This window comes from Beta vulgaris, chromosome 4, assembly GCF_026745355.1.
Source record: "Beta vulgaris subsp. vulgaris cultivar EL10 chromosome 4, EL10.2, whole genome shotgun sequence".
NCBI lineage: Eukaryota > Viridiplantae > Streptophyta > Magnoliopsida > Caryophyllales > Amaranthaceae > Beta > Beta vulgaris.
The window spans coordinates 18,162,908-18,190,043 of record NC_079205.1 but is presented as its reverse complement, the minus strand read 5'-3'; the positions used below and the strand labels follow the sequence as shown (position 1 = coordinate 18,190,043).

Sequence of the window (27,136 nt, the reverse complement as noted above, 5' to 3'; positions counted from 1 at the left end):
GTTTAATAAGGAGGATATGGAGGAAATTTGGTGTTGTGAAGGTGGCTATGCTGAAATCTAGCATGTTTATGATTAGATTCCATAATATTGATTGCAAAAATCAAGCTCTGGAGGCAGGTCCTATAATGTATGATAGTAAGCCTGTCATTGTGAAAGAATGGTCCCCTGATGTTGATATTTCTATTGATTGTGTGAAAATGGTACCTGGATCAAGCTACCTAATCTTCCTTTGTAGTACCGGGGACAAGTATCATTGAATAAGATAATTGGAGTTATTGGGAAGCCTATTATAACAGATCGGGCTACTGCTCAGAAGGATCTTCTAGACTATGCTAGAGTGTTGGTTGAAGTGGCTCTAGATCAAGAGTTCCCTAATGAGGTGGTGTTTTACAATGAGAAGGGAAAGATGCAGACACAGAAGATCATATATGAGTGTAAGCCAGTGATGTGTAGCGATTGTGGGGGTACAGGGCACAATATGGAGCAATGTCGGCAAAAGAGAATGGATGTTGCAAAAGCTAAACTTAAACCACAAAAGAAATGGGTACCTAAGGGTCAGATGAAAAGTCAAGCAGATCCAAGAAAGGTGCATGAGTCATTGGTGGGGCCTAATCTGACATCTGGATTAGCTCCTATTGCAGGGGAACATGAAGCTGAGGGCTAGCAAGTTGTACTAGAAAAGAATATTCATGAAACTTAGGAAGGGCAGCAAGCTGGAAACATAGAGGACAAGGAAGTAGATGAGATACAAATGCAAGATGGAAAGGCTCTAGAGGGGACAAGTGTGCAGGGTACTCAGGTTTCTAGCTTGGACCCTAATGGATAGAGTGGGGTTTCGGAATATAATGAGATTGAAATTGTGGGTTGTTTGGTCTCCTAGAAACTAGGGTTAAACCAAAGAATGTGGATAAGGTTTACCCTAGAGTATGTCCTAACTGGAGTATTGTGGCTAATTATTCTTATCATAAAGGTGGTAGAATCTGGTTGATATGGCTGCATAATAAATTTGATGTGGAGATAGTGGAGTGTAGAGCTCAGTATATTCATAGTAAAGTAACTCATAAGGGGACTGGTAGATGTTTTTACTTGACTATGGTCTACTGCTCAAATGATCTTACAAATAGAGTGGTTATGTGGGAGGATTTAAGGAGATTGAAGGTTAGTATGGATCCTTGGGTAATTTGTGCAGACTTCAATAATGTGGTTAACTTCAATAAGAGAGTGGGTTCTAATGTGACATTATAAGAAGTGCAAGGGATGAGAAGGTGTCTGAGAGAGTGTGAGGTGCAAGATTTGGAGAGTGTGGGCCCCTTCTTCACTTGGTCTAATAAACAAGAGGGGGAGGAGAGGGTGTACTCCAAGATAGATAGAGTGTTTGTTAATGATGCTTGACTAGTAAAATTTGTAGGAGCTATGGCAAATTTTCTTCCTGAGAGTATCTTTGACCACTCTCCTTGTATAATTCAGTTAGAAGGCCACCAGGGAGGTACTCCTAAGACGTTTATATTTTTCAATATGTTTACTCAAGCAGGGGAGTTTGATTCCATAGTGATGAGAGGTTGGCAAAAGCAAGTTACAAGCTGTGCTATGTTTCAAGTTGTGAATAAATTGAAGGAGCTGAAAGGTGAGTTAAAAATACTTAACAAAAGTAAGTTCTCTAATATAGAGAATGAAGCAGATCTGGCCTATAAGAAGCTAATAACAATTCAAAAGCAATTGCATTCATACCTGAGAAATTCTGAGCTTCAAGCTATTGAAAATGAAGCTAGGAAGAGATATCTGGAACGGAACCGGGCTAGAATGTCATTCCTTCACCAGAAAGTTTAGTGTGATTGGTTGAAGGGTGGTGATTCTAATATTGCATACTTTCATGCATGTCTGAGAAGAAGAAGGGGTCAAAACCATATCTAGAGAGCGAAAGACAGGAGTGCTAGTATGGGCTGAAAATCAAGAAGAAATAGAGCATGCTTTTATGGATTTTTATGAAGGGTTGTTAGGTAATGCTTTACTTAATAGGAATAAGGTAATCTCTAGTGTCTTGAATGAAGGAGTGAAATTGAGTACAAGACAGCAAGACTTCTTGTGTCATCCTTTTAGCAGTGAGGATGTAAAACAAGCGTTGTATGACATTGAAGATAACAACGCTCCTGATAACAAGAAATCATGGAGTATTATAAGAGAGGACATCACTGGGGCTATCCTGGATTTTTCTAATTCTGGGAAGATTTTAAGGCAAGTAAACAGCACTACTCTTTGCCTGATCCCTAAGTGCGAACAACCTCCAGATGTCACACAATTTAGGCCTATAGCCTGCTGCAATGTCCTATATAAAATCATATCAAAAATGTTGTGTAGTAGGTTGAAGAAGGTGCTGCCAGATATCATTGAGCCAGTTCAAAGTGCTTTTGTGGAGCAAAGAGTAATTTCTCATAATATATTCATATGTCATGATATGTTAAGACATTACAAAAGAAAGTCTGATCCTGCCAGATGCACTATGAAAGTTGATCTGCGGAAAGCTTATGATTCTCTAGACTGGGAATTCATTAGAGAAATGTTGATTGGATTGAAGTTTCCTGAAAATTTTGTCAAATGGGTTATGTTATGTGTGACTACCCCTAGTTATTCATTGAGCATCAATGGTAAGTTGTGTGGTTTCTTTCAAGGAAAGAGAGGGGTAAGGCAAGGGGATCCTATTTCCCCTCTACTGTTTGTCATTGTTATGAAATACTTCTCAAGACTGATGAAGAAAATGCAGAAGAAGGCAAAATTTGAATTCCATTATAGATGTTCTTAGTTGAAGCTTACACACCTGATATTTGCAGATGACTTGATGCTCTTCTGCAAAGGAGTGACTTGATCTCCAATCATGATGAAGAGAGTCCTATAAAGACCTTTTCAGTTACATCTGGATTGTGTGCTAGCCAAGAAAAAACAACAGTCTATTTTGGCAATGTGAAGGAGGAAGTTCAGCAGAGAATTCTTCAAGTTACTTGGTTTCAAAGAGGGTCTTTCCCACTCAGATACCTACGGGTGCCTATCACCTCAAAAAGAATTTCTAAAGCAGATTGTGAAGTGTTGGTGGATAAGATCTTGAAGAGACTTGTTTGCATGAGCTCCAGACACTTATCATATGATGGGAGAGTGACATTGATAAATGTAGTGCTAATGAACTTGCACACTTACTGGGCTCAAGTGTTTTTATTGCCTAAAAGTGTCCTAGAGGCAATAATATGAATCTGCAGAGCATACTTATGGGAAGGAGTGTACTCTTCTAAGCCTCCTCCTATAGCCTGGAAGGATGTGTGCTATGATAAAAATAGAGGGGGTTTAGGTATTAGGGAGTGCATAAGTTGGAATGTAGCAGCTATTGGGAAGTATGTATGGCAAGTAGCTAATAAAGCTGATTTGTTGTGGATCAAGTGGATTCATTCAGTGTATATTAAGGAGGCAATATGGTGGGAGTATAGAGCTCCAGTGAATGCTAGCTGGTGCTGGAAGAATATCTGTAAAGTTAAGGAGTTCATGAGCCAGGCCTATACTGGGAACAGATGGCTAAACTTTGATGAAAAATACATAATTAAGGCAGGTTATCATTGGTTGCACCCTGAAGGAGAGAAAGTTATATGGCACAACTAGGTTTTGAACTCATTCAATGTTCCTAAGCACTCACTCATATCATGGATGGTTGCTAAAGGAAAGCTAGGAACTAGAGACAAGCTGGTGGCTATAGGAGTCAGTAGTGATAGTAATTGTGCCTTGTGTAATCAAGGTACTGAAGACTGCCATCATTTGTTCTTTAGATGCACTTTCAGCAAGATGGTATGTCATGCCCTTATGCAGTGGTTAGGCATAAGGAGCTCATCAACTGAGTTTGTATACACACAATGGAAGAAATGGGGTAGAACTCATGGGAGCAAAAAAAGGCAGAAGATTGGTTATGCTACTTTGGCTGCAGTTGTTTATGAAGTGTGGAGGGCTAGGAACAGTGCTGTGTGGAGTTTCAAGGTTGCTTGTCCTGAAGCTGTTGTAAGAAGAATTCAGAGGACTGTTTGTTCCAGGGTGCATCATCAGGTGACAAGCAAATGGTCCAGAGAAGATATTGAGTGGCAGGAAAAATTAGCTACAGAGGCAAACTAAGGATATGGTGTGATTTGTGTAATAATCAGTAGAGTGCCTTATAATGTGTGTAGGTGGTGTTAATTAGGTTGTGTTTGTTTTGATTTTTCTAGTGTTCTTGTGTGTTGTTTTTTGTATTTGGTGGGACTAACTGCTTTTTGTATAAAATTCCTTACATTTTATAAAAAAAAAACGATCACACAAACGAACGCCTCTATCACAGCACAAGTCCAAAGTCATCGAAAATCAATGAGTACAATGCTAAAATCAGGATAAGAATGCTACGAGCGAGGAACTAACACGTAAAAATAGATCGGGCATAGATATACATCCAAAGGCTATAATGAATCCTCACAGTGTAACCAATTCAAGCATGCAGTTAAAGTAGGCACTTTATCATCAAAATCTACTCAAGATGAAGGCAATCAGAGATCACATCACAACATTCCAATCACAAATGCCCCACTATCCAGTATAATGAGTTAAATCATTTTTCAAAGCAAAGTTCAGGGCATAAGGAAGCAATAAATCTATTCATATTCAACTCGTATTTTTTGTGTTTTTTCAGCAATATTTCAATTTTTTGTGTTATTTAATTTTTTTTTCAAGCAATTAAACCAACTTAACTAACCTAAAAAACATTAAAAAGAAAAGCAATACTTACAGAAATCCTCCCCCAAGCAAAACTTGGCAATGGCCTCATTGCAACAAGGGAAAGGAAAGGGACATGGACACCAGTTGTCCATCAACCTGCATCAAGCAGTTTCGTGTCTTTGTGTTGTACCACCCCTTGCAACCCGTGTTGGACTGTAATGCTAGGGTGATGGCCCTCAACTAGATGAATTCAGTGCTCATTAAAGTCAGGGTTTATTGTTGTCAAGTCATCCGTGTTATACTAAATTTCCTTTTTGTGAGTCTTCAAGACCGTTAAGAAATGTTCTTCACCTGCAATAGACTCTAAGACAGGCACATCATCTAAAGTATCACGGGAGGGGGAATGAGGCCTGTAATCATGGATCGGTTCATCTATAATATCAACATAATAGCATGATCCCTCTAACATTGGGCTTTTAGGGGAATTGGTCAAGCTAAACATAACCTTATCATCACCCGCCTATAGTCAATGTCAGATTCCCACTTTTAACATCTATATATAACTGCTCCAACAGTATAGAGGAAAGGTCGCCTGAGAATAATTGGTGTTTGGGTATCTTCTGCTGAGTCTAAGATAACAAGTCCACAGGGATAAAGAATTTACCTACTCTAACAGGGACGTCCTTTAATATACCTAGGGGTATTTCACAGAACGGTCAGCTATTCGCAGAGTAATGGTAGTACATTTTAAGTCACCCATTATAACAGCTCGATTCCCGAGCTGCTAGCTAAACACACTTAAGATTCACTAATCAGAATCAATACTTAATAAACCTCAAATTAAATATTTACTCGTAGCGGAAACATAACCTATAAAACGATCCTGAACCTGTAGGTTATTGGCCCACAAAACAAAATCCTTTATATAAGACTTCAATTACACCAATAACTACACCATAATTCCCAAAAGTTATATACAAAGGAACAATAAATAACTAGTATCAAATACACTATCTAGAAACAAACTCAATCCATAAGCTACGACGACATCATAATCTCGCTTCGCTTCCATTTCCGAGCTTAAATTCATGGAGAAAATACAAAACAAACAAAATTCCAAAATGAGTGAAAAACTCGTAACCTTTAATTCAGCCCATTAAAAACATTTTATTTCAAATCACTTCTTTCCATTACAACGCTGGCATAGCTCACTCTCTTAAACAAATCAGTGGCAAGTACAGGCTTCGGACAACGATAAACGCTGCCTCCAAGCTTCGCTATAGAGTCCAGCAATACTACCCCCAAAGTTCGCAATGGAGCGTAACCGATCGTATAACCATCATGCACCCATACCTTGCCCACTTACTATTTTCAGTTCATAAACTAAGCCAGCAAAACATTTGCATATTCATATTCATCGAATAACATTTCTAGAATCAACTCACAACATCACATTCATAACTATGGCCATAGTACGAACTTATTTATCAAAAACATAACACAAAGATCCACACACACAAGGGCATGAGTTAATGATTTTACTAAACATAAAAGTTACCTGAATCGCAATCCAATTTCTTAATCTCCAAATACTACTCCACTCCATAATCATCCTCCGAGAATCACCTCATAATGACATCAATAATCAATAGCCAAACATAAACTAATTTATAAACTAGAAAACATAATTATAACTAATTCCCATTTCACAAATTATCAACCTTTAATATTCTAATTAATTTCCTTAATCCTTAATTAATAACTTTAACTTCAATAACAACACTAGCTACGTCACACGACTAGCATCCTCAATTCATAATCAATTCTCAATCTAGAAATTACCTCCACTTTAGCATTCTAATTTACTAAATTCTCAATTCATAACTACAACTCTAAATTCATGAACTAAACTAACTAAACTTAACTTCAAATATAACAACTCAAACTACAACACAACAACAACATAACAATTCTACTGCAACCATCACAATCACTCGACAATAGCCAACACAACAACACCAACAACAACAACAATAACAATAGCGCAGCAACAACCACAACAACAGCAACTTAACACCACCACTACAACAAAACAACAGCCACCACAACCACAATCCTAATAAGATCAACAATACAACAATGACAACAACAAACAGTAGCAACAACAACAAATAACAACTTGGGGCTTGGAATTATAAAGAAAAGGGTCTGAATTAAAAATAAATAAGTAAGATTACCTCTGCTCAACGTGAGCACTGAAGAACAGAGCCAAGAACACAAAGGGTTGGGGGGGGTTTCGAAGCTTCAGTAGTGGAGCTTTGCGAGGCTTGTTGAGCACCGGCGAGGTAGCAGCAGGCCACGGCGGCGCCAACACCGCCACCACAACAGTAACAACGAACAAACAGAAGAGAGGGAGAGAGACAGGGCAACAACCACAACAGCGACGAGACAACAACAAAAGTGTGGTGGCTTGCGAACAGCACCACACGCACAACTCCAACGAGCAAGAACTGACAACGACGAAGGCTAGGTCTAGGCGACCACACCGTTGGCCTGTAACCACCAGCACCTTCGCGAGAAGAGAGAAGAGGTTGGTCGAATTTCATGAGGAGAGAGAAAAACATGGCAACAACAACGTCACCGGCACAGCGGCAGCAGGAATAGAGGGAAAGGAAAACTCCGGCCAGCGAGGGAGGCACAGCAGGCGAAAGAGAGAGAGAGAGAAAATGGCTGGGGGTTTGGGATTTCGGTTTGTCGAGCAAAAGAACAGGGAAAGGGGTTTAGTTTTGAGTTTGGGGGTTTGGGGTTTATGATTCATTAAACCGACAAGAGGAAATATGATAAGGGTTAGGTTTCCAATTGGCAAACGGCAAGGATAAGACCAAAATAAAATAAACAAAACCAACTTATTTTGTCAAATACAACTCTACTAATTGCACAAACCCAAAATAATAATAATAATAATAATAATAATAATAATAATAATAATAATCTCATATAATTAAATAAATAGATACATTACAACACGACAAATAAAAATTATATTCCACAACTCAAATAAAATAATGATTTCCGAAACATAATTAACTTAATAATTATATTTGACGTTTAAATAAACGTTCTTAAAAACAGGGCTATTACACCCATGTTCAGTTGCTTACAGATAGAAAGAGGCATGACACTCACACTCGCACCTAAATCACATAAAGCTTTATCAATAAATATGGTGCCAATGTGACAAGGGATGGAAAAACTCCCTAGATCTTTCAATTTAGGTGGAGAATGGTTTTGTAAAAGAACGCTGCATTCAGTAGTAAAAGCCATAGTTTCCACCTCATCGAGAGTCCTCTTCGGCATCAAAAGTTCTTTTAAATATTTAGAATAAGCAGGCACTTGATTTAATAGTTCAGTAAAAGGAACTATTACGTGCAGATTCTTTACCACCTCTAAAAACTTACCATACTGATGGTCAAGTTTCTTCTTTTGCATCGGATTTAGGATTGTTAGCTTGATCACCGGAGTCCCAATTTTCTCCTTAGTCATCTCCATAGTCTTGTCTACTTCTCCTTTCTTTTCCTGAGGTTTAGCATCCTCAGGTACTTCCAGTGGTTTCTGAGCAAGTAATGATTCCACCTCTAACATTGTCGAGGCATCGTACTACACTCCACTACGAAGGGTAATAGCTTTGGTAGTGTCCCGTGGTTGCATTGGTTGCGAAGGCAATGACCCAGATGGTCTACTAGCAGAAGAACTAGCAAAATGAGCTATTTATGACTCCAACATGTTATTATGTGTCCCTTGTAGCTTGTTCTGAGCATGCAGGTTTTAAAATTGAGACCTAGTATCTTCTTGAAAGAAAGGATACCTTTTTGCATCTGTAATATGAGATTTTTGAGTTCAACAAGAGCTGGGTCTGAAGGAGATGTGTTATGATACTATTGATATTGATTTCTTTGAAATCCAGGAGGAGCTTGTGGGTGTGACTGATGCTGCAGAAACTGGAGTTGTGGCATGGACTGTCGTTGTTGCTGAGGTTGTGGATAATGTTGTTACTGCGGATTCAACACATTATTGCTCCTATATGAGAGATTTGGATGATCTCGCATCCCAGGATTGTATGTATTGGAGTAAGGATCGAACTGAGGCTTGTGTTGTGGCTGTAATGCGTGCACTATCTCACTAGAAGGTGAGAGGGCGGGGCACTCTTGAGAGTTGTGTCCGGCTATCCCACAAGCATCACATATAAAGGTATTGTAACCAGAAACACTAGCCATTGCGTTAACCCTTATGTGGGAGGAGGAGTTATTACCTAGCTTCAAAGAATCGATCTTATGGTTTAGAGCAGCTGGTTGCCAAACAGTAAAGAAATGGCCTCAAAAACATGTTTTTCTCCCTGTTTCGTAGAAGAAAGAATGGTAGACGCTTAATTAGAAGCGACTTTCTCCAAAAGTTCATACCGTTCGTCTATGTATGGCCTTATCCATGAAGAACTCACCAGAAGCTCCATCAATTACTCGTCTCATATATCTGCATCAACTCTAGTGTAGATAATCTGACGCAAATACCACTTATCAAAACCATGATGAGGACAAAGGCTGCAGATCCTTGAATCTTTCCCAAGTTTCATACAATGACTCTCCAAGATCTTGGGTGAAAGTCACTATCTCATGACGCATATCTGCAGTATTTTGGTAAGCGTACCACTTGATGAGAAAGATCTTTGATAGTTTTGCACAGGTGGTAATGGTGGAAGACAGCTTTTTATACCAAAATAGAGCTTTGTCGTACAAAGAAAAACCAAATAAGATGAGTTTCATCTCATCAACAGTAACACCAGCTTATTTTGTAGCACAACATTGTAAAAAACCATTGTGCATGGGGTCTTCAGATAATCACCCAGCAAACTGGTTATTCTGAACCATATTCAGAACTAGAGACTTGATTTCAAAATTTGCAGCAGCGACAGTAGGCAACCGTACCCCAGTGGGCACATTATCAGGAGATGGTTGTGCATAATATTTGAAGGTTGGTTTAACATTGTCACTCATTTTAAGAGAAATAGGTGTAATAAGGAGTTCTTATTGTGGTGAGGGTGGTGGAGGATGTGTCTGTTGGGAAGGTGATCCTGCAGACAACTGTGCCTGCTTAGTTTTCTATTTTAGTCTACGAGCAGTCTTTTCAATCTCGGATCAAATAGAATGAGATTTCGGGATTTCAGTTTCCTACTCATACACCAAAAACACTAAAACAAACTTAAGATGCTCCAAAGAACATGTGTGTTCTTCAGAGTAGAGGTTAGTGTAATACTATAATTCAGACAAACTAAAAATAAATCGTCTCCCTGGCAACAGCGCCAAAATTTTTTAGGCAAAAGTCGTATCAGCTAATTAATCAAAAATAACCTAAGGTCCACTAACTAGTAGTCAGGATCGAATCCACATGGAGAAAGTTATATTATTGTATCTCAACTCTAGTATTATACTAAATAAATCAGATGAAGATGATTGTGTTACTGAAATAAGCAAATAACAAAATTAAACACGAAGGAATGAATCAATTAATAAAGAACTAGGATTATGGTTCACGATGCATACAACTCGGGAAATCAGGGACGAAGAACAACCACCTAATAAGTCAATTTATCAAGGGCATATGTAATTTCTCTCGGACATTACCTCCCTCAAAGATCACCTAGCTGCTCTCGCATGGTCAAGGATCACTCTGCCTAATGATTGAAAGCCTATACGGTATCTCTTATCTCAAAAAAATTCAGTATTTCGATATTTAGAAATACAAATCAGTTCTACCTTATAAATCTAGCATGAACAATTCAATCACAAGAAATAATTGAAACACAAGGCAATTAAACTAATCTATCAATCCCGCATTGCATACATAGAAATGGAACTACTCACTCATATTTATGAAAACAATAACAAAATTTATATACAAACTCATACTTTGAAACATTGCAAATGACTAGGAAAGTAATCTAAGAAAGAATAGAGAAAGCAATAAAGAAAATTGACCAAATTGAAGAATTGTATTGAACTTGTGAATAATCCAAATGTTTGATCTTGAATTCAAAGCGAAAAGCAATAAACTATGGTTCTTAAATCACTCTCTAGAGAAAACTATGAAAACTAATGGCTAAAACAAAGATGAATAAAAGAAATTCTAATTTGCTACTTATACTAGTCCTAAAACAATTATTAAAAAAGGCTTACAAAAATAGCCTGGAATTCATTAAACGCGCGTATCGGGTCACTGCCCGATCGGGCCTAGTATGCCTAATATCACTGGGCTCATTAAACTGGAAGCATCACAAAAATCACAAGCGCCCGACACAATCGGGTTGTCTACTATCTCAGCACGCAGCAGCATCTTCCTGAGCGCTTGACTTTATCGGGCTGAACCACCCGATCGTGCTTAAACAGCGACTTACGACAGGGCGTAAGAGCCCGATCGGGCCCGCAACCTTAATACTTTGTGTATTTTGGGTGTTCGATTGGGCTAGGCCGCCCGATCTGACCGGGTCTGGCCTTTTTTCTTCGTTCCTTGACTCCAAATGTCAAGTCTTCAACTCTTCTTTTGCTCAAGGGTCCCGGAAAGTATCCTCGGGACCTATGGGACTCAGCATCAAACCTCTTCAATCTAGTGTAGCGGTCATATAACAGAAGAAAATAGGAAATAATTCCCTAAAACCTACAATTCTACACAAAACAGAAAACCACAACTAGATGGAGAAAGTTAGTACAAAATGGCCCCTAAGAGCAACATAAACATCCTTTTTAGCATATAAGTAGGGGGGAAATTCTATATAAAATCATAACATCACCGACTATTATTGACCCGAAAAACATGGTCAACTGGTTGGAAAACCATTTGGGTATTGGTCAACAATGGTTTTATGGAGTTCAGGTAGTTTTGGACAATTTCGTTTACTTAAGATAGTTTCTCACAAAGAGGCACCAAATTAAAGTGGTTCGGGACGAAAAATTCTTTTAAAATAAACCTATAAATTTTTGGATAAAAATAACAATTTCAATAAAATTGGGTGAGACAATCTTATTACTTAATAAAAATGTTAGATATCAAAAAGCTTGTCTATGCATGTCTTTAATTTGATGTAATTATAAGACTTTATTGTATCTTACTTTGAAATACTAGAAATGAAATTGTAATATATTATTAGTGGCTAAACTCTCACGTTTCATTTCAAATGTCATGTGGTCAAATCCTAGTAATTACACATTTTTTATATTTTGTAAATGAGATCAGAAACATGTGTATTAGAAATTTGAGAAGAGTGGCACGTGACACCGTCCCTTTGAAAGGAACGCCTTTTAATATATTTACTAGTCTTTTTGGGTCCGGACAATGCCCCAAGTCAGTTACTACAAACAAATATGTTATTATTCTTAAATTTAATCTACTTTTTTGCTACTTTTCATTTTTTTGTCAATTAAGAAATTGAAAAAATTACGTTACGACATGATAAGTAGAAAATTTGAAAGGTTTGAGTTTGAAAACAATACCTTAAAAGGAATTGTGGTAAGAGAATATGACATCAATATTTCAGTTATAATAAGAGTGTTAGAGATGTATACTTGTTTAAGTCTTTTTAGTTAACTATAATTCTAACAAGACTTTTTCATATTTTATTTGAAACATTAGACAATGAAGCCATGGTGTATTGATGGTTAAGCTCTTATATTTCATTTCAAAAGTCATGTGTTCGATCCTTGCAATTACACAATTTTTGTAAAGTGAGGAGTACACATGGACATAAAGCATTTGCATGAGCAATTTGAGAAGAGTGTCACGTGGCATATACAAACTTCCTTAGGCACGTCTTTTAATATATTTATTAGTTATTAGGCCCGGGCTACGCTCCGGGTAAGAAAACATTTCATTTATTAGTATAATACTTTATGATAATAACACTAAATACAACTTAGCCTAGTGGTTAAGACTTTAGTATATGTACTTGAGGTCTTGGGATCAAATCCTATATTACGCAATTTCTATTTTTTTTTATTGTCGTGGATTACATGAACTAAAACTCCCTAGGGAGAGCGCCACGTGGCACAGTTTCTTGTTTATGCACGCCTTTTAATATATTTGTATAGATATTGCTAGAGGATATATATATATTTTAAAAATTGGTAAAGAATAATTTCTCTAGTTGCCCTCGCAAAGGGCCTCCACCAAGAGGCCCATTACAAAGCCAGACACCTACCAACTCCTCTCCTCCCCTTAAATCCCAAGCAAATGCTTGGACTAGGAATTGAACCCTAGACCTTGCTAGGGAAGATGGAAAAGCTCATCACTTGAGTCAACCCCAATTCCTATATATATATATACTTCCTCCGTTTCTAAATAAGTGCAACATTTCTTGTTTGCACGTTTGCCAATGCATTATTTTAACCATTAATATCTTTAATTATCAATAAGTAAAAATTATAAAAAGTTGATATTAAAAAAATTCACATTCAGACGAATCTAACAAGATCCCACATGACTATGTTTTTCCTAAAATGTAAATCACCAAAGCTAATTAAAGTTTAAACTGTGAATAGTAAACACTATGCAAATGTTGCACTTATTTAGAAACGGAGGAAGTATATATATATATATATATATATATATATATATATATATCACATGAGAAATGAGAATGAATCTCAGTCACACGATTGGATTAAATATTACAACACTTGTTCATTAGAGTTATACCCTCCTAAAAAAAATTTGAGCTAAAAAATAAAGATTTTTTTGAATTTTTTTTCCAGTATTTATTTTTTGGAATTACATCACTTTTTCATTAGAGTTACATCACTTATCATAAGAGTTATAGCGCGTAAAATTCATTCTCATTTTTCATGCAAGTATGCATTCTCATATGAACTCACTTCTATATATATATATTTACACTTATTCATAAGAGTTATAACGTGTAAAATTCTTTCTCATTTCTCATGTAAGTATACATTCTCATATGAACTCACTTCTATATATATATATATATATATATATATATATTATATATATATAATATATATATATATATATAATATATATATGGCGATATGGGGATTCATGTTAACAATAATCCTTTGATCTGTGTTTTGCAGACCTCGAAATTAGCAAAAAATTGTCAGCTGGAGTCATTGTTGGAATTGTGCTTGCCTCATGTGCTCTTATTACAGCAGTCCTTGTATATCTCTGGATGAGGGGTGGAAGAGACCAGGAGGATAATGGTAATTGGTAACTCTGATTTGAATGCGTGCTATTTTGCTTTTGATCGACAATTCTTTTGCATATATGAATCTTTGGAGTTATTTGGTGTTAATTAATATGCTAAAACGACCACTAGAATATGAATATGAATCATTTGGTTCATCATTATCTTGTACACCAAACAATCACTAAAATTATTAACTTAATGAATTAAGAATTCATCATTTTGTGGGGGTGTAAAGTTCGGAATTATCAACAGCCAATAAATTAGCATAGCCCATCGATCTCATAAGTATCATACCAAATCTCATCAATCGAATTCACTGTTTCGAGAAATACGAGAGATCTAAGTCATATAAGTAAAGAGATCTATTCATTCATAAGAAAAAGAAAAAAGGTAAACGGCGATTGAATTGATTATCGTATCTTATAATACTATTTTATCTAATGCACTTCAAATAGCAGGAACCCGAAGGCTTGCTACCTTAATCAACTTATTTGCTAGCAAATCGACCACTTCCTTCTCATACTATACCTTGAGGCAGATTAAAATGGCAACAGAAGAATTTCATGACAAAAATAAAATCGGTGAAGGAGGCTTTGGGCCTGTATTCAAGGTGAATTATTGTTGTCTTTCTCAGACAAGATCCTTTTCAGCACTTATTTCAGTCATTGTAGTACATTGACTAATCAAAATAAACTTTAAGAAATAGAAGCATATCTTACAATCATGTTTCCATTATGATAGTTTCCATATTACTTTTTGGTGATTGTAGGGTGTACTACCAAATGGTAAATTGATTGCCGTCAAGCAACTTTCTTCCAAGTCGAAGCAAGGAAATCGGGAATTTGTGAATGAGATAGGCATGATCTCTGCTATACAACACCCAAATCTAGTAAAGCTTTATGGGTGTTGTATTGAAGGAAAAGAGTTGTTGCTTGTATACGAGTACATGGAAAACAATTGTCTCGCCCATGCATTATTTGGCAAGTCTCTTTTCCAATACTCATAATACTCAATCTCTTCCTATTTCTTGACGGAGAAAAAAGTCAAAGTATGAAAAACAAATAGGAACACATGGAGTATATATATAAAACTACGCGCTTATTTGTCCTCAAAATTTTGATATCATATGAATTCGTAGTTGTTTACTTGTTGACCTTATAGGTAAGGAGAATAAAAAGTTGCATTTAGATTGGCAAACAAGAAAGAGTTTATGCTTAGGAATCGCAAGAGGATTATCATATCTACACGAGGAGTCAAGAATCAAAATTGTTCATAGAGACATTAAAGCAACCAATGTGTTACTTGATAAGGCGTTGAACCCTAAAATTTCAGACTTTGGTCTGGCAAAACTGAATGAAGAGGAAAATACTCATATAAGCACGAGAATTGCTGGAACTATGTGAGTTGATATCTATCTAGTATCTATATCTTCCTTCCATGTGCTCCAGTTTTGGTTTTGTTCTTTTAAGCAACAACGGATCAGTTTAGATTTTATGGGTCAATTTTACTATTTTTCCATTTCTTTTTTTTTTTTTATGAAGGTTTAATTCTCAATGTTTCATATACAGGACTGTCTCATAAAATTAGGGACCCTGTGCTAAATTAAATTATTAAAATTAAATTTTTTGGTGAATAGGAAGAGATGGAACTTGGGAGAGTCATTAATGGTCTTTTTTGGAGAATAAGAGAAGAAGAAACACCTAATAGAAATTTCTTTAAGTTTGCATCTAACATTACACTCTATAAAATTAGAAATGAATAGTCTGTAATTAGAGTTAGGTTTTTTCCCCTTTAGAAGGACAACAAACAGAATTGAACCCCTTATATATTGGGATCCTGTGCAGTTGTTCACCGTGCACATTTTAGCCGCCTCTATTGATATACATCACATTGTCATCTTCTTGTAAATCAAAGAAACATTATTTTGCATTGTTGTTTAAAACAAAAGAATTTAATTCATTATCTTTTGAATAAATTCTTGTAGAGGTTATATGGCCCCTGAATACGCAATGAGAGGATATCTCACGGATAAGGCAGATGTATACAGCTTTGGAGTTGTCGTACTTGAGATTGTGAGTGGAACTAGCAACACAAGCTACAAACCCAAGGAAGAGTTTGTTTACCTTCTTGATTGGGTAATTCATCTGTCATCAAAATGTTACATAAGCTTTTTTTTTCTGTTAAGAGTATGATCAGTTATTTAAGATTGACCTTATTTTGTGTTTGGGATTCCAAAGGCTTATATGTGACAACAGCAAGGAAACCTATTAGAGCTTGTGGATTCAACTCTAGGATCAAGTTACTGCAATGAAGAAGCATTGAGGTTGCTAAACATAGCTTTAGTTTGTACTAATGCATCTCCTAATCTTAGACCTTCAATGTCTTCAATTATAAGTATGATTGAAGGCCACACCCCTGTTCAAGCATCCATGGAAAAACGTATTGGAACAAATGATGAATCAAGGTTCAAAGCTTTTAGGAGAATGTCACAACAAGACAGTCAAACTCATGTCTCTGAGAGCTCTTCGTCGAGTCATGTGCAAAGGAGCATGTCGATAGATGATCAATGGAAGCATTCCTCAAATTCCATGCAAAGCAAGGATGAATTTGGTGAAAGTTCACCCTCATCATTGAAGTTACTTTCAGATTTATCAATGTAAATCAATAGTAACGCACAACTACTATAGTTTTTCGACCCGTGTAATGCACATGCTATAATATATAATGGCATCTAGTATTTTGGCTCGCGCGATATCCTGATAGTTGAAGTTATCAAATATTATTATTTAAAAATTTCATGATTGATTTTGTTATCTTTCTGTAATATTATGTTTAGTGCAAAATTGAAAAATGGACGTTATGGCATGTTAAATAATTTTTGGAAAAAGAAAATTTAAAGAAATGGGGATAAAAATAACAATTCAATGGAATCGGGGAAAGAAATGTTATTACCTTAATAAAAGTATTAAAGTCAAAAAATCTATCTATTTCTTTATAGTTTCATATAATTATATGATTTTGTTACATGTGTTACTTTAAAACGTTAAATATGAAATCATAATATATTGGTGGTTAAACTGTCACATTTCATTTCAAATGTTATGTGTTCCATTCCTAGTATCTGCACATAGTTAATTTTTAAAGGAAATCACAAACATTTGTATTTGAAGTTTGAGAAGAATGCCAAGTGGCACATACATTGGAGAGTGTCATGTAACAACGTTTCTTTGATAGAAACATCTTATAGTATATTTGTATAGATTAGAAGGTGATTGTGTCACATTATTCTCTTATCAACAAACCCTGGGGGTAGATGCATGCATAACATCTCCGATCCTATAAGTCACCATGTAAAAAAGAATTTTTGACACCAAGCAGATGAATAGAGCAATTATCAGCCGTAACTATTCCTACATGCAATTTACAATATTCACCAGAGGCTTAGGTACTAATTCCCATGTCACTGTATTAATTAAAGCACTATGTTCATCATGCATCACCGCATTCAAATTCAGGTCAGTCAAGGCAATTTTGTGAGTTCTCTGAATAGAAGACCCGATGAATAGGAAGAGAAGGTGCAATAATGTTTAGGCCAAATTTGGAATTGGGATTGGATATCCAAGATTAAGACCGGGTACGCATTGGATGGGGTTAAGGAGGTCGCATGGGCCGAATAGCTAGGAGGCCAAGCAAAAGGGGGGTTGTACCAAGGCTGAGAGAGGTGTTGGGTTTGTGTCCGTAGGAGGGAGGGGGAGCTTTTAGTGTTGGAATGGGCCTGAGGCGCATGGCCAGCCTGGCACTGGGGAGCGGGGGAAGCGAGGCAAGGGGTGGAGAAACTGGGTTGGGCCCTAGCTAAATGGGCAGGATGGGTTAGGGATATAGCAAGGGGTGTTGTAGGTTATGGGGGTGATTATTTTGTGGAGAAAAGGGTTATAAGGGAAAGAGGAGTGAGCTGGGCCCTTAATCCTGAAGGAACGAATAATCAGCAGGCCTATATGGCTCAAAAGTGTGACAAGGAAAAGTTGTCTAATCAAAGGTGACATGACGAGAAATAATGATCTTATTTGTGGCAATTGTAGACATCGATACCCTCGATGATTTGATGGATAGGTTAGAACGATGCACGGAGTAGAGCGAGGAGCTAATTTGTCAAGGGTAATAGTTGCCAACTTTGGAAAGCTAAGAACCCCAAAAACTCGAATGTGGTCATAAGAGGGGGTGATTTAAAATGATATTTTGACGGGAGGAATATTATTCAATGCCTTAGTAGGCAAGAGATTGACAAGGTACACTAGTAGAATAAATGCTTATTGCTGCAGTCATTAAGTGGCCTATTGCGGCGGTTTTGGCTGCACAGCAATTAAAGGGGCATCAATAGGAAATTAATATATTGTTGCGGTTTCTAGCGAAAACCACATCAATATATATATATTACTAATACTAAAAAATGAAGTCTATTGCTGCGGTTTTTAGTAACACCCGCAGCATAGGATACAGGTATAGGTAAAAAAAAAAAATTAGTCTTTGCCATCAAATTTTAAAGAAAACAATATAGGAACAAAATAAAACACTACTGATTCAAAATAATGACAAAAAATGCTTAAACAAAATTCAAAAACAGAAAAGTTACACAAAATTCAAAACCATAATAGATACACAAAATCCAACACATAAAAAAAGAAATTCAAAAAAAAAATATTAAAAAATAAAAAAAATCAGAATCTAACCATTAACATCATATGAATCTTAAAAAATAAAAATGAAGAAAAAAAAATAAATACAAGATCTGGAGATTTTTGAGGAAGGACGAAGACGAAACGACGAAGACTTCGAGCACGAGATTGACCGACGACCGAACCCACTTCCCCTGGTGAACCGACGAAGAACGCGGATGAAATGACTTCTTCTTCGACCAACGAAGAACAAATTTCGAGGAGGAGGGAAATCTCAACGCGGCCGACGAGCGCGGGCTTCGAAGGGTCGAGTCTTCATCTTCGACTAGTGAACCGACGAAAAATGCGGATGAAACGGCTTCATATTCGACCAACGAAGACCAAATTTCGAGGAGGGAAATCTCCATGAGGAGGGAAGACTTCGTTTGGTGATGTGCGTGATCTCTCGAGGAGGAGAGAAGACTTCATCGAGAACGATGAAGAACGATTGAAGAACGAGGGAGTGAGAATGAGGGAGGAGACTGAATGAGTGAGAGAGAAATATGAGGAAACGACGCTCAAATGCTTAATATATAAAAAAAATCCTATTTCTAATAGACATTAAAAAAGCCTAATACCCCTATGGCTGCGGTTTCTTCTAGGAACCGCAACAATAGGTTCAAATAATATTTTTTAATATTAGTTTATTATATTATTGCGGTTCTTGCTAGAAACCACAGCAATATATTTGGTCAAATAGTAAAAAAATTTCCAAAAATTTCTCTTGAAACCATATAGCTACTGTTTTCGTTCGAAATCGCAACAATATGGTTATTTTATATTTCCCTTTTCTTCTTATGTGATATATTGCTGCGTATGGGTAAAACCGCAGCAATAAGCAATTATTCTACTAGTGGTATTTATTGAAGTGTTATTTATTGAAGTGTTATCTACATATTGCAGGACTGGTTTGTACAAGCAGTGATGCAACAATTATTGAAGTAAAGCATTTATGGTTATGTTTGATTTCTGCATGTCAACAAGTTTAAAGTGAGTTGTGTGTTTTATTAAAATTATAAGGGATAATTGCATGGCTCATTGAGGAAGCAACGGATGATTTCAATCCTCAACTTATTGGTTTAACACCAATAAGGAGTAAATCATATAATGCTCCTCAAGCCCAAAGAGTGGATCCCTTCATCATCTGGATTATAAGTTTTTTTTTAAAAAAAGGGACTCAAGTTACTAGCAACAGGGACTCAATTGACTTAGCATTGGGGGACTGACATAACTTAGTAAACCAGGCATGAGTACTTACATCATTAGCCATTTATCCACCCTCCAACCTCCAATCCAAATCCAACCTCATACCCAATTCCAACATCCAATCCAGGTCCATCCCTTTTAAACAACATCCAATCAAATCCAACCTCATACCCAATTCCAACATCCAATCCAGGTCCATCCCTTTTAAACAACATCCAATCCAAATCCATACACAATAGGCAACCCAAAACGGTAGGCAACAGAAAATAATATCCAACAAAATTCCAATAACCAACCAAAAATAATAGGCAACATAACGATATTAGGCAGGTAACCAACACCAATAGGCAACCAAACATAATAGGCAACATAAGTGATATAGGCAGCCAACAAAAATATATCCAACCAACTCAATAGGCAACCCAAAACAGTAGGCAACATAAAGCAACATCCAACAAAATATCCAATAACCAACCAAACATAATAGGCAATATAACAATATAAGGCAGCCAACCAACACCAATAGGAAACCAAACATAATAGGCAACATAAGTGATATAGGCAGACAACAAATATATCCAACCAACTCAATAGGCAACCCAAAACCATAGGCAACATAAAGCAATATCCAACAAATTTCCAATAACCAACCAAACATAATAGGCAACATAACAATATTAGGCAGCCAACCAACACTAATAGGCAACCAAACATAATAGGCAATATAAGTGATATAGGCAACCAACAAATATATCCAACAAATTCAATAGGCAACCCAAAACAGTAGGCAAAATAAAGCAATGTCCAACATATTTCCAATAACCAACCAAACATAATACGCAATACAACAATATTAGGCAGGCAACATTTTTATCCAACTAACACCAACAAAATAATGAAGAGGACTCAAGTTACTCAGTAAACATGCACATAAAAAAATGCAATTAAATGGAGTTAGGATGATAGAACCTCATGGACTTAAGTCATTAGCTTTACGCCTGATAAGGAATCAATGGGAATCATGATCCAGTTCTGAGCTTGTATAGGGGCTCAGAGGTATTTCCATCTCATCCTCATCAACCTCCGAAGACCCTAAAAGGTCTTCAACCACATCAAACACCTTGAAACCCCCATTAGTCTCCACGTACATTGCATACGTTGTGCCCTCATCGTCATAGACGTTGAAGGTCGTAACATTACAACCCAAACAGTCACATTCCCCCTTCCCAGGGACCTCAGCCTCACCCAACTTGAACTTCCTCTTAGACCCAGTAACTTCCTTCTCCTTCCCCTTCACCTCTTGAACCTTACCTTTCTTGGAAATACAATAAAAATCAAGAGCCCTAAGTGCGCCTATAATCTCATGTGTAGACCGCAAAATAACCTTACCTTTCTTTCCGTCACCCTTCTCCCCACCTTCCTCAACCTTGGATCTAGGCCTCAACCTTTGTGAAATTGGTCTGTGGTCCAGGATCTATTCATTTCGAGGATTCATAAGTTGAGGGTTCGAAGAAGAGGGACATAATTCCCTAGGTAACCCAGTTACCAGGTAAAATTCCTCAACCACCACACCCAAAGCCTTCAAGGCATAAGGGCGAAGCAAATTCATTGCGTCTCCACTGTCAAAAAGCCTTCTTGGCCAAGGAGATTGGGACTCAAATGCATGCATCAACTCGTGGATGCTATCAAATTCATCGGCGTCATTAGTTTAGAATAATGCATCAACAAGGGTTGAAGATTAGGAACATACATCTTTAGCGATTTTTTTTGGGTTTTTTGCTGAATTAACGAAAGAAGATCTAGGGTTCTTGAGAAGTTGAAGATGAATTAGAAGGCTGAGAGTGAGGATTTCAAGAGATGAACGAAGAATTCGAAAGTTTAAGAGGGGATTTGAGGAGAAAGTGAGGAAATTAGGAGAGAGAAATTCGAGTTCAGGAGAGAGAAACAATAGATCAGAAGAGGGAAAATAATGAAGGTAGGGGGAAAGAAGATGAAGCTTTGATAGGGGGTTGAAGTTCGTAGAATTAGGGTTATGGGAATTGGGGAAGAACATTAATGGGGGGAATGAATCAAAGTAATGAAGTTGGGGGGTTGGGTGTAATAAATATTGATGGGGAAGATGCAAAGGTAGTTGGGATTTATATTTTGGTGGGAATTGTTAAAATTTGATTAGATTAGTTTATGTTTTAATAGGGTAGATTAAGTGGGTTTTAATTTTGTAAATTGTAGTTAGTAAGGGTAAGTTGGACATTTCACTAGGCAAAACTTACTAAAATAGGAAAAAAAAGTGTAACATCTAATTTGTAACATGTTGTTTTAGGAAAGTTTAACATCTAATAAAAAACGGAGGAAGTATATAAAAGAACGTTATATGAACTTCATATTTTTGAATTGCTAATGCTTTATTGCTTTTTGGGGAGCTAGATTTTAACTTCGACAATGATTATCACGTGTTATACATATAATAACTATATTCTTTATCTTTTTTTATTTATCCCATTTTTACCTCACTCCGACAATAAAAAATTTAATGTTGATTTTAAGAGTTAGTAATGTTGTATGAGATATATTATATATGAAAACCAATATATTTTTAAAGATATTAGTGTTATATAACAAAAGACACATGTTGTAAGTAAGAAACTTATGTCGTCTAATAAAATACTGAACTTTTTTCTTGGTATATACATTTATATGTTCCTCCTAAGCAACAATTGCCGACAAAAGTTTTGTTATAAAAATCTAAGATTTTAGGATGTTTCTTCTAAAATCTTAGTGTGATTTATGTTTTGTAATCGTTTATAATATTTATAATATAATATATAACATATGTGAAGTAATTGTTTATCAAAAAACATTTAAAAAAATTAATTCTTACATTGATTTTTTTTTGAAATAATTAGTGAAGCCTTATTAAAAACAAGGAAGGAATCTTCAAAACTGCTTATTATAATAATGCCTTCCTAGAGTTATTCCATAATTTAAGGCGGAAGCATTTGAATCATATCCAATTGACCCTGTCAGAGCACCAATTGAACGAGCGGTCCACGGAGCTGCATCCTTACTCACCTGGTCTATGCACATCGCTTTCTCTAGGAGGTTGGCCACCTATCCTAGATCTTCCCATTTCCAATGGTGAAGCCTTATTAAAAAAAAAAGGAAGGAATCTTCTTCTGCTTATTATAATGATGCCTAGCTAGAGTTATTCCATAATTTCCTAATATTTTACTTCACATATTTTATATATTATATTTAATTATTAATTTCCTAATATATTACATGTTAGTAGTAGTCAATTTTCCTTCATTGTATTACTACTAGCTTTCTATAAGCATGCGATGCGTGCAACAACAATTTTTTCATTGTAATATTTTGTAATGTCGAGTAATTAGTTTTACATGCACGCAATACATGTAGCGACAGCTCGCTATAGTTTACGTTGAGAGTTTTTTTCAATAAAGATTTGGTTTTGTTCAACTTATTAAAAGTTATTTGCAGCAAAAATAAGTTGTAATCCCCCACAATTTTAAAGAATTTTTATAAATATATTTAAGTATTTATGTAGTTATATTTAAATCCAAATGAGTTTGGAAAATGTTTTGACTTTTAAAAAAGGGTTGACTATTTTAAAAGTCAAATGAAATTATTTTTCATAGCTTAATAAAACTAGAAATATTTTAATTAAGCACGATTTAATAAAAGTTTTAAATATTAAAAGTATATTGAAAAGGAAGTTTAATGGAATCGAAAGCCCAAAAGTGATAAAAAGGGAAAGTCATTTGATGACTAAAGTCTTAAATAGCCCATCTTATTAGTCATCAAGTTTCATTAATTAAAATCTCTTTTCCTAAGCCCACAAGTAAAAGCCTTTATATAAATATCCTAAAAACCCAATTATTTCACCCTACACACTTATTTTCTCCAAAATCACGTCACTTTTCTCCTCCCTTCCTTCGACTTTTCTCTCTCCTCTTTGTTCGTGCGTCGTTCTTCATCTTTCTCCCTCAAAGTTCGTTTCTTCTTCTTCAAGTAACGTTTCTTGTTCAACAAGAACGTCACAAACCTTGCTCAAAAATCCGAAAGTTGTTGTTGCTGCGTGCTGCCGGCGCCACTTTCCTTCGATTATTGTCGGTTGTTTTCTTTCTTCCTCTCTAAGATTCCATTAAAATACTAGGTTTTAAGTTATTATATTGTTATTTATCATGTTTGTGAATTAAAATACTGTTTTATTTATGTAGATAAGTTTCGATATCATAATTATTATTATAATAAATTTCAGATTTATTATGTTAAGTTTATTTTAGTTTTAATCATGAAATTTATAGTTTTTAGGGTTTTTAATTGCTAGAAACTATATATACAAAGTATAAAGGGCTTTTTCACCAGGTACCCCTGTGGTTTTCCAAAATTCATGGGGTACCCCTAGTTTTAAAAAATTGCACCAGGTACCCTTATTATTTAAGTTAAATGCACGAAATGCCCTTAATGACTAACGGTGTTAAGTTTCCGTTAGTCATTAGGGTTAATTAACTCTCTAACCCTAACATTAAGCTCTAATCTTAACACAACCCTCCCCCACCCCTCCCTCACCCACACAGCCCCCACCCACGCAGCCCCCCACCCAGCCCCCTACCACTACCCACCCACGCAGCCCCCACCCCTCCCCCACCCACGCAGCCCCCCACCCCTCCCCCACCACCCCGTCGAATTCCCCCTCCCCCCACCCACCCCTACCCCCGTCGAAATTCCTCCTTCTTCATTTCTTTTTCTCTCTCCTCCTTCTTCATTTCTTTTTCTCTCTCCTTCTTCTTCATTGATTTTTTTTTATTTCAAAAACTGATTTCGAAAATGGTTTCGAAAATGTTTTCAAGATTTGTTTTCGAAAATGATTTCAGAATTGGTTTTCGAAAATGATTTCGAAAATCGTTTTCGCAAAAGGTTTTCGAAAATCAAATGGTTTTCGAAAATAATTTCGAAGATGGTTTTCTAAAATAATTTCGAAAATGGTTTTTGATTTCGAAAATGTTTTCAAAATTTATTTTCGAAAATGTTTTCGAAATCTGTTTTTGAAATTTGTTTTAGAGGGTGCAGGGTCTGGTGGTTTTTACAGTGCAAGGGAGGTGGTGGTGTTGCTGCTAGGGGAGGGGGAAGCTACCGGGGGTGGGGGTGGGGGTGGCGGTGGGTTGGGGAAATCTAGGGGGGATGAGCACTGCTGCAGGGAGTGAGGGAGGGAGGGAGGGGGAGGGGGGTGGTGGTGGTTGGGTGGTGGTTGTGGTTTCAAGTCATTGGGTTAGGGTTAGGGTAAGGTTAGAGGTTAGGGTCTAGTTAATTAGGATTTAATTAGGGTTAGAGAGTTAATTAACCCTAATGACTAACAGTTTCCGTTAGTCATTAAGGGTATTTGGTGCATTTAACTTGAATAATAAGGGTACCTGGTGCATTTTTTTAAAACCAGGGGTACCCCATGAATTTTGAAAAACCACAGGGGTACCTAGTGAAAAAACCGAAGTATAAATCATGAGATTTACTTAGTACGTAGTTTTAAATGTGTTGAGTATATTTTCAGAAGATTTATTAAATATTATAAGTGTTGTAATTTCAGAAAAGAAGTATTTAGAGAGTTTCAAAGGATTTTTAATCACTAGAATAGTTGTACGATACTAGGGATTAAAAATAACGTAAGTTTGGTACGTAAAAACGACTTTAAAACACGTTTTAAGGGGGTTTTGATCGTTTTAAAGTTGCTGGAATTTTTAGTTCAAATTATTAATTTTCATTACTTTATTTTCTAGGCGAAGATTTCGTTGTAGGAGACTTTTAACGAGTTAAAAGTGGGCCTACCGCTTAGTATATACAAGGTACGTACATTGTCTACGTGCTATATGATTTAGAAGCATGCTCTAAGAGTATTTCAATATTAGTATCATGTATAGGAACATGTTTGTTCATATATGTGGATGTTGGAATTTATTTTACATGTTATGTACCTATGTGCAGCATGTGATTTGGAAGTGATTATGTTATCAGATTATAAATGTTTGTATGGAATGATTGATGCAAGCATGTTCAGTAGTTTATTTATTAATTCGTGAGTTAATTAATATAAGTTAAGGTGAATCATGTATTACATGTATTCTTTGAGTATCATTTACTATCTTAGAAGGACCGTGGACCTTATTTGGTAAGTTACAAGGTATACCTATATAAAGGTAAAGTTTATTGTTGGCTAGGTTCAACAAGTAAGTTGGAAAAGGTTAAAGAGGAAGTAAAGGAGTCTTGGTTGATAAGTTGTGATCATTTGTTAATCCAAAGATAAAAAGGAATTATGTTATGATGGTGTGATTATTAATTATGTGTTATTTGCTTGGTTTTGTCAACACAAGTAATAAAATGTAATTAATGTAAAGTGCAACGAGAATAAGTTATAGACTTTAGACTAGTGCACGTCTAGAGTTGGACATAAGGGTTGGGGTTATGGTGAGAATGGCTAACAATACTGAGCTAGCTGATGCTATTCACCTCTTGGCGGAGAAACTGAATCAGGACAAGGTCGAACGTCCTGAGACTGTTGGAGAGATGTTCGAAAGACTGGCCAAAGTGAAACCACCTTACTTTAAGGGACAAGCAGACCCTACCTTCCTAGAGAATTGGATTAGGGAATTTGAAAAGCTATTTGAGGTAGTGAACTGCCCTGCTAATATGAGAGTAGGACAGGCTGTATTATATCTAAAGGATGATGCTGACCTTTGGTGGCGAGAAAACGGTGCTAGATTGAGTGCTGCTGAGGGATTCAATTGGGAAACCTTTGTGGTTGTTTTGAGGGGAAAGTTTTATTCTTGCTTTCATGAGAAAACAAAAAGCTCAAGAGTTTATCAACCTTAGGATGGGTAGTATGACCATTTCTGAGTACTATAACAAATTCATAGCCCTGTCTAGGTTTGCACCTGAGGTTGTAGCTACTGAGGATCTTAAGGCTCAGAGGTTCGAACAAGGGTTGACTGATGAAATTCAATTGGGATTAGGAGGTGAGACCTTTACATCTTTAGATGTGGTGTATGGGAGAGCTTCACATATCTATGGGTTGCAATCAAGGAGAGATAAGAAGAATGGGATAGTTGGTGAGAAGAGGAAAGATGTTAATGCTGGAGGTAACCAAGGGAGTTTCAAGAAAAACCAAAATGGTAATGCGAATTTCCAAGGGAGAAACAACCAGGATAACCGTAGTCAGGGTAAACCTGATAGGGTTTACCATTGC

At 36.4% G+C, this 27,136-nt stretch overlaps 1 protein-coding gene and 1 non-coding gene across 2 annotated transcripts in view; both read left to right on the top strand.

The window, feature by feature from the left end:
- Positions 1–16,768, top strand: part of LOC104891312 (probable LRR receptor-like serine/threonine-protein kinase At1g53440) — a 33,839-nt gene extending 17,071 nt beyond the window's left edge. Inside the window, exons 13-18 of the mRNA XM_048642001.2 lie at positions 13,851–13,976; positions 14,422–14,573; positions 14,733–14,943; positions 15,125–15,362; positions 15,948–16,098; positions 16,201–16,768. Coding sequence (XP_048497958.1) covers positions 13,851–13,976; positions 14,422–14,573; positions 14,733–14,943; positions 15,125–15,362; positions 15,948–16,098; positions 16,201–16,212 — 890 coding nt within the window. The 3' untranslated portion in view covers positions 16,213–16,768. The remainder of the gene's footprint in view (positions 1–13,850; positions 13,977–14,421; positions 14,574–14,732; positions 14,944–15,124; positions 15,363–15,947; positions 16,099–16,200) is intronic.
- On the top strand, positions 9,288–9,389 carry LOC125497198 (small nucleolar RNA R71). The gene has a single exon (XR_007273832.1). It is a non-coding gene; the product is annotated as a small nucleolar RNA R71 (small nucleolar RNA).
- Positions 16,769–27,136: the final 10,368 nt, after the last annotated feature.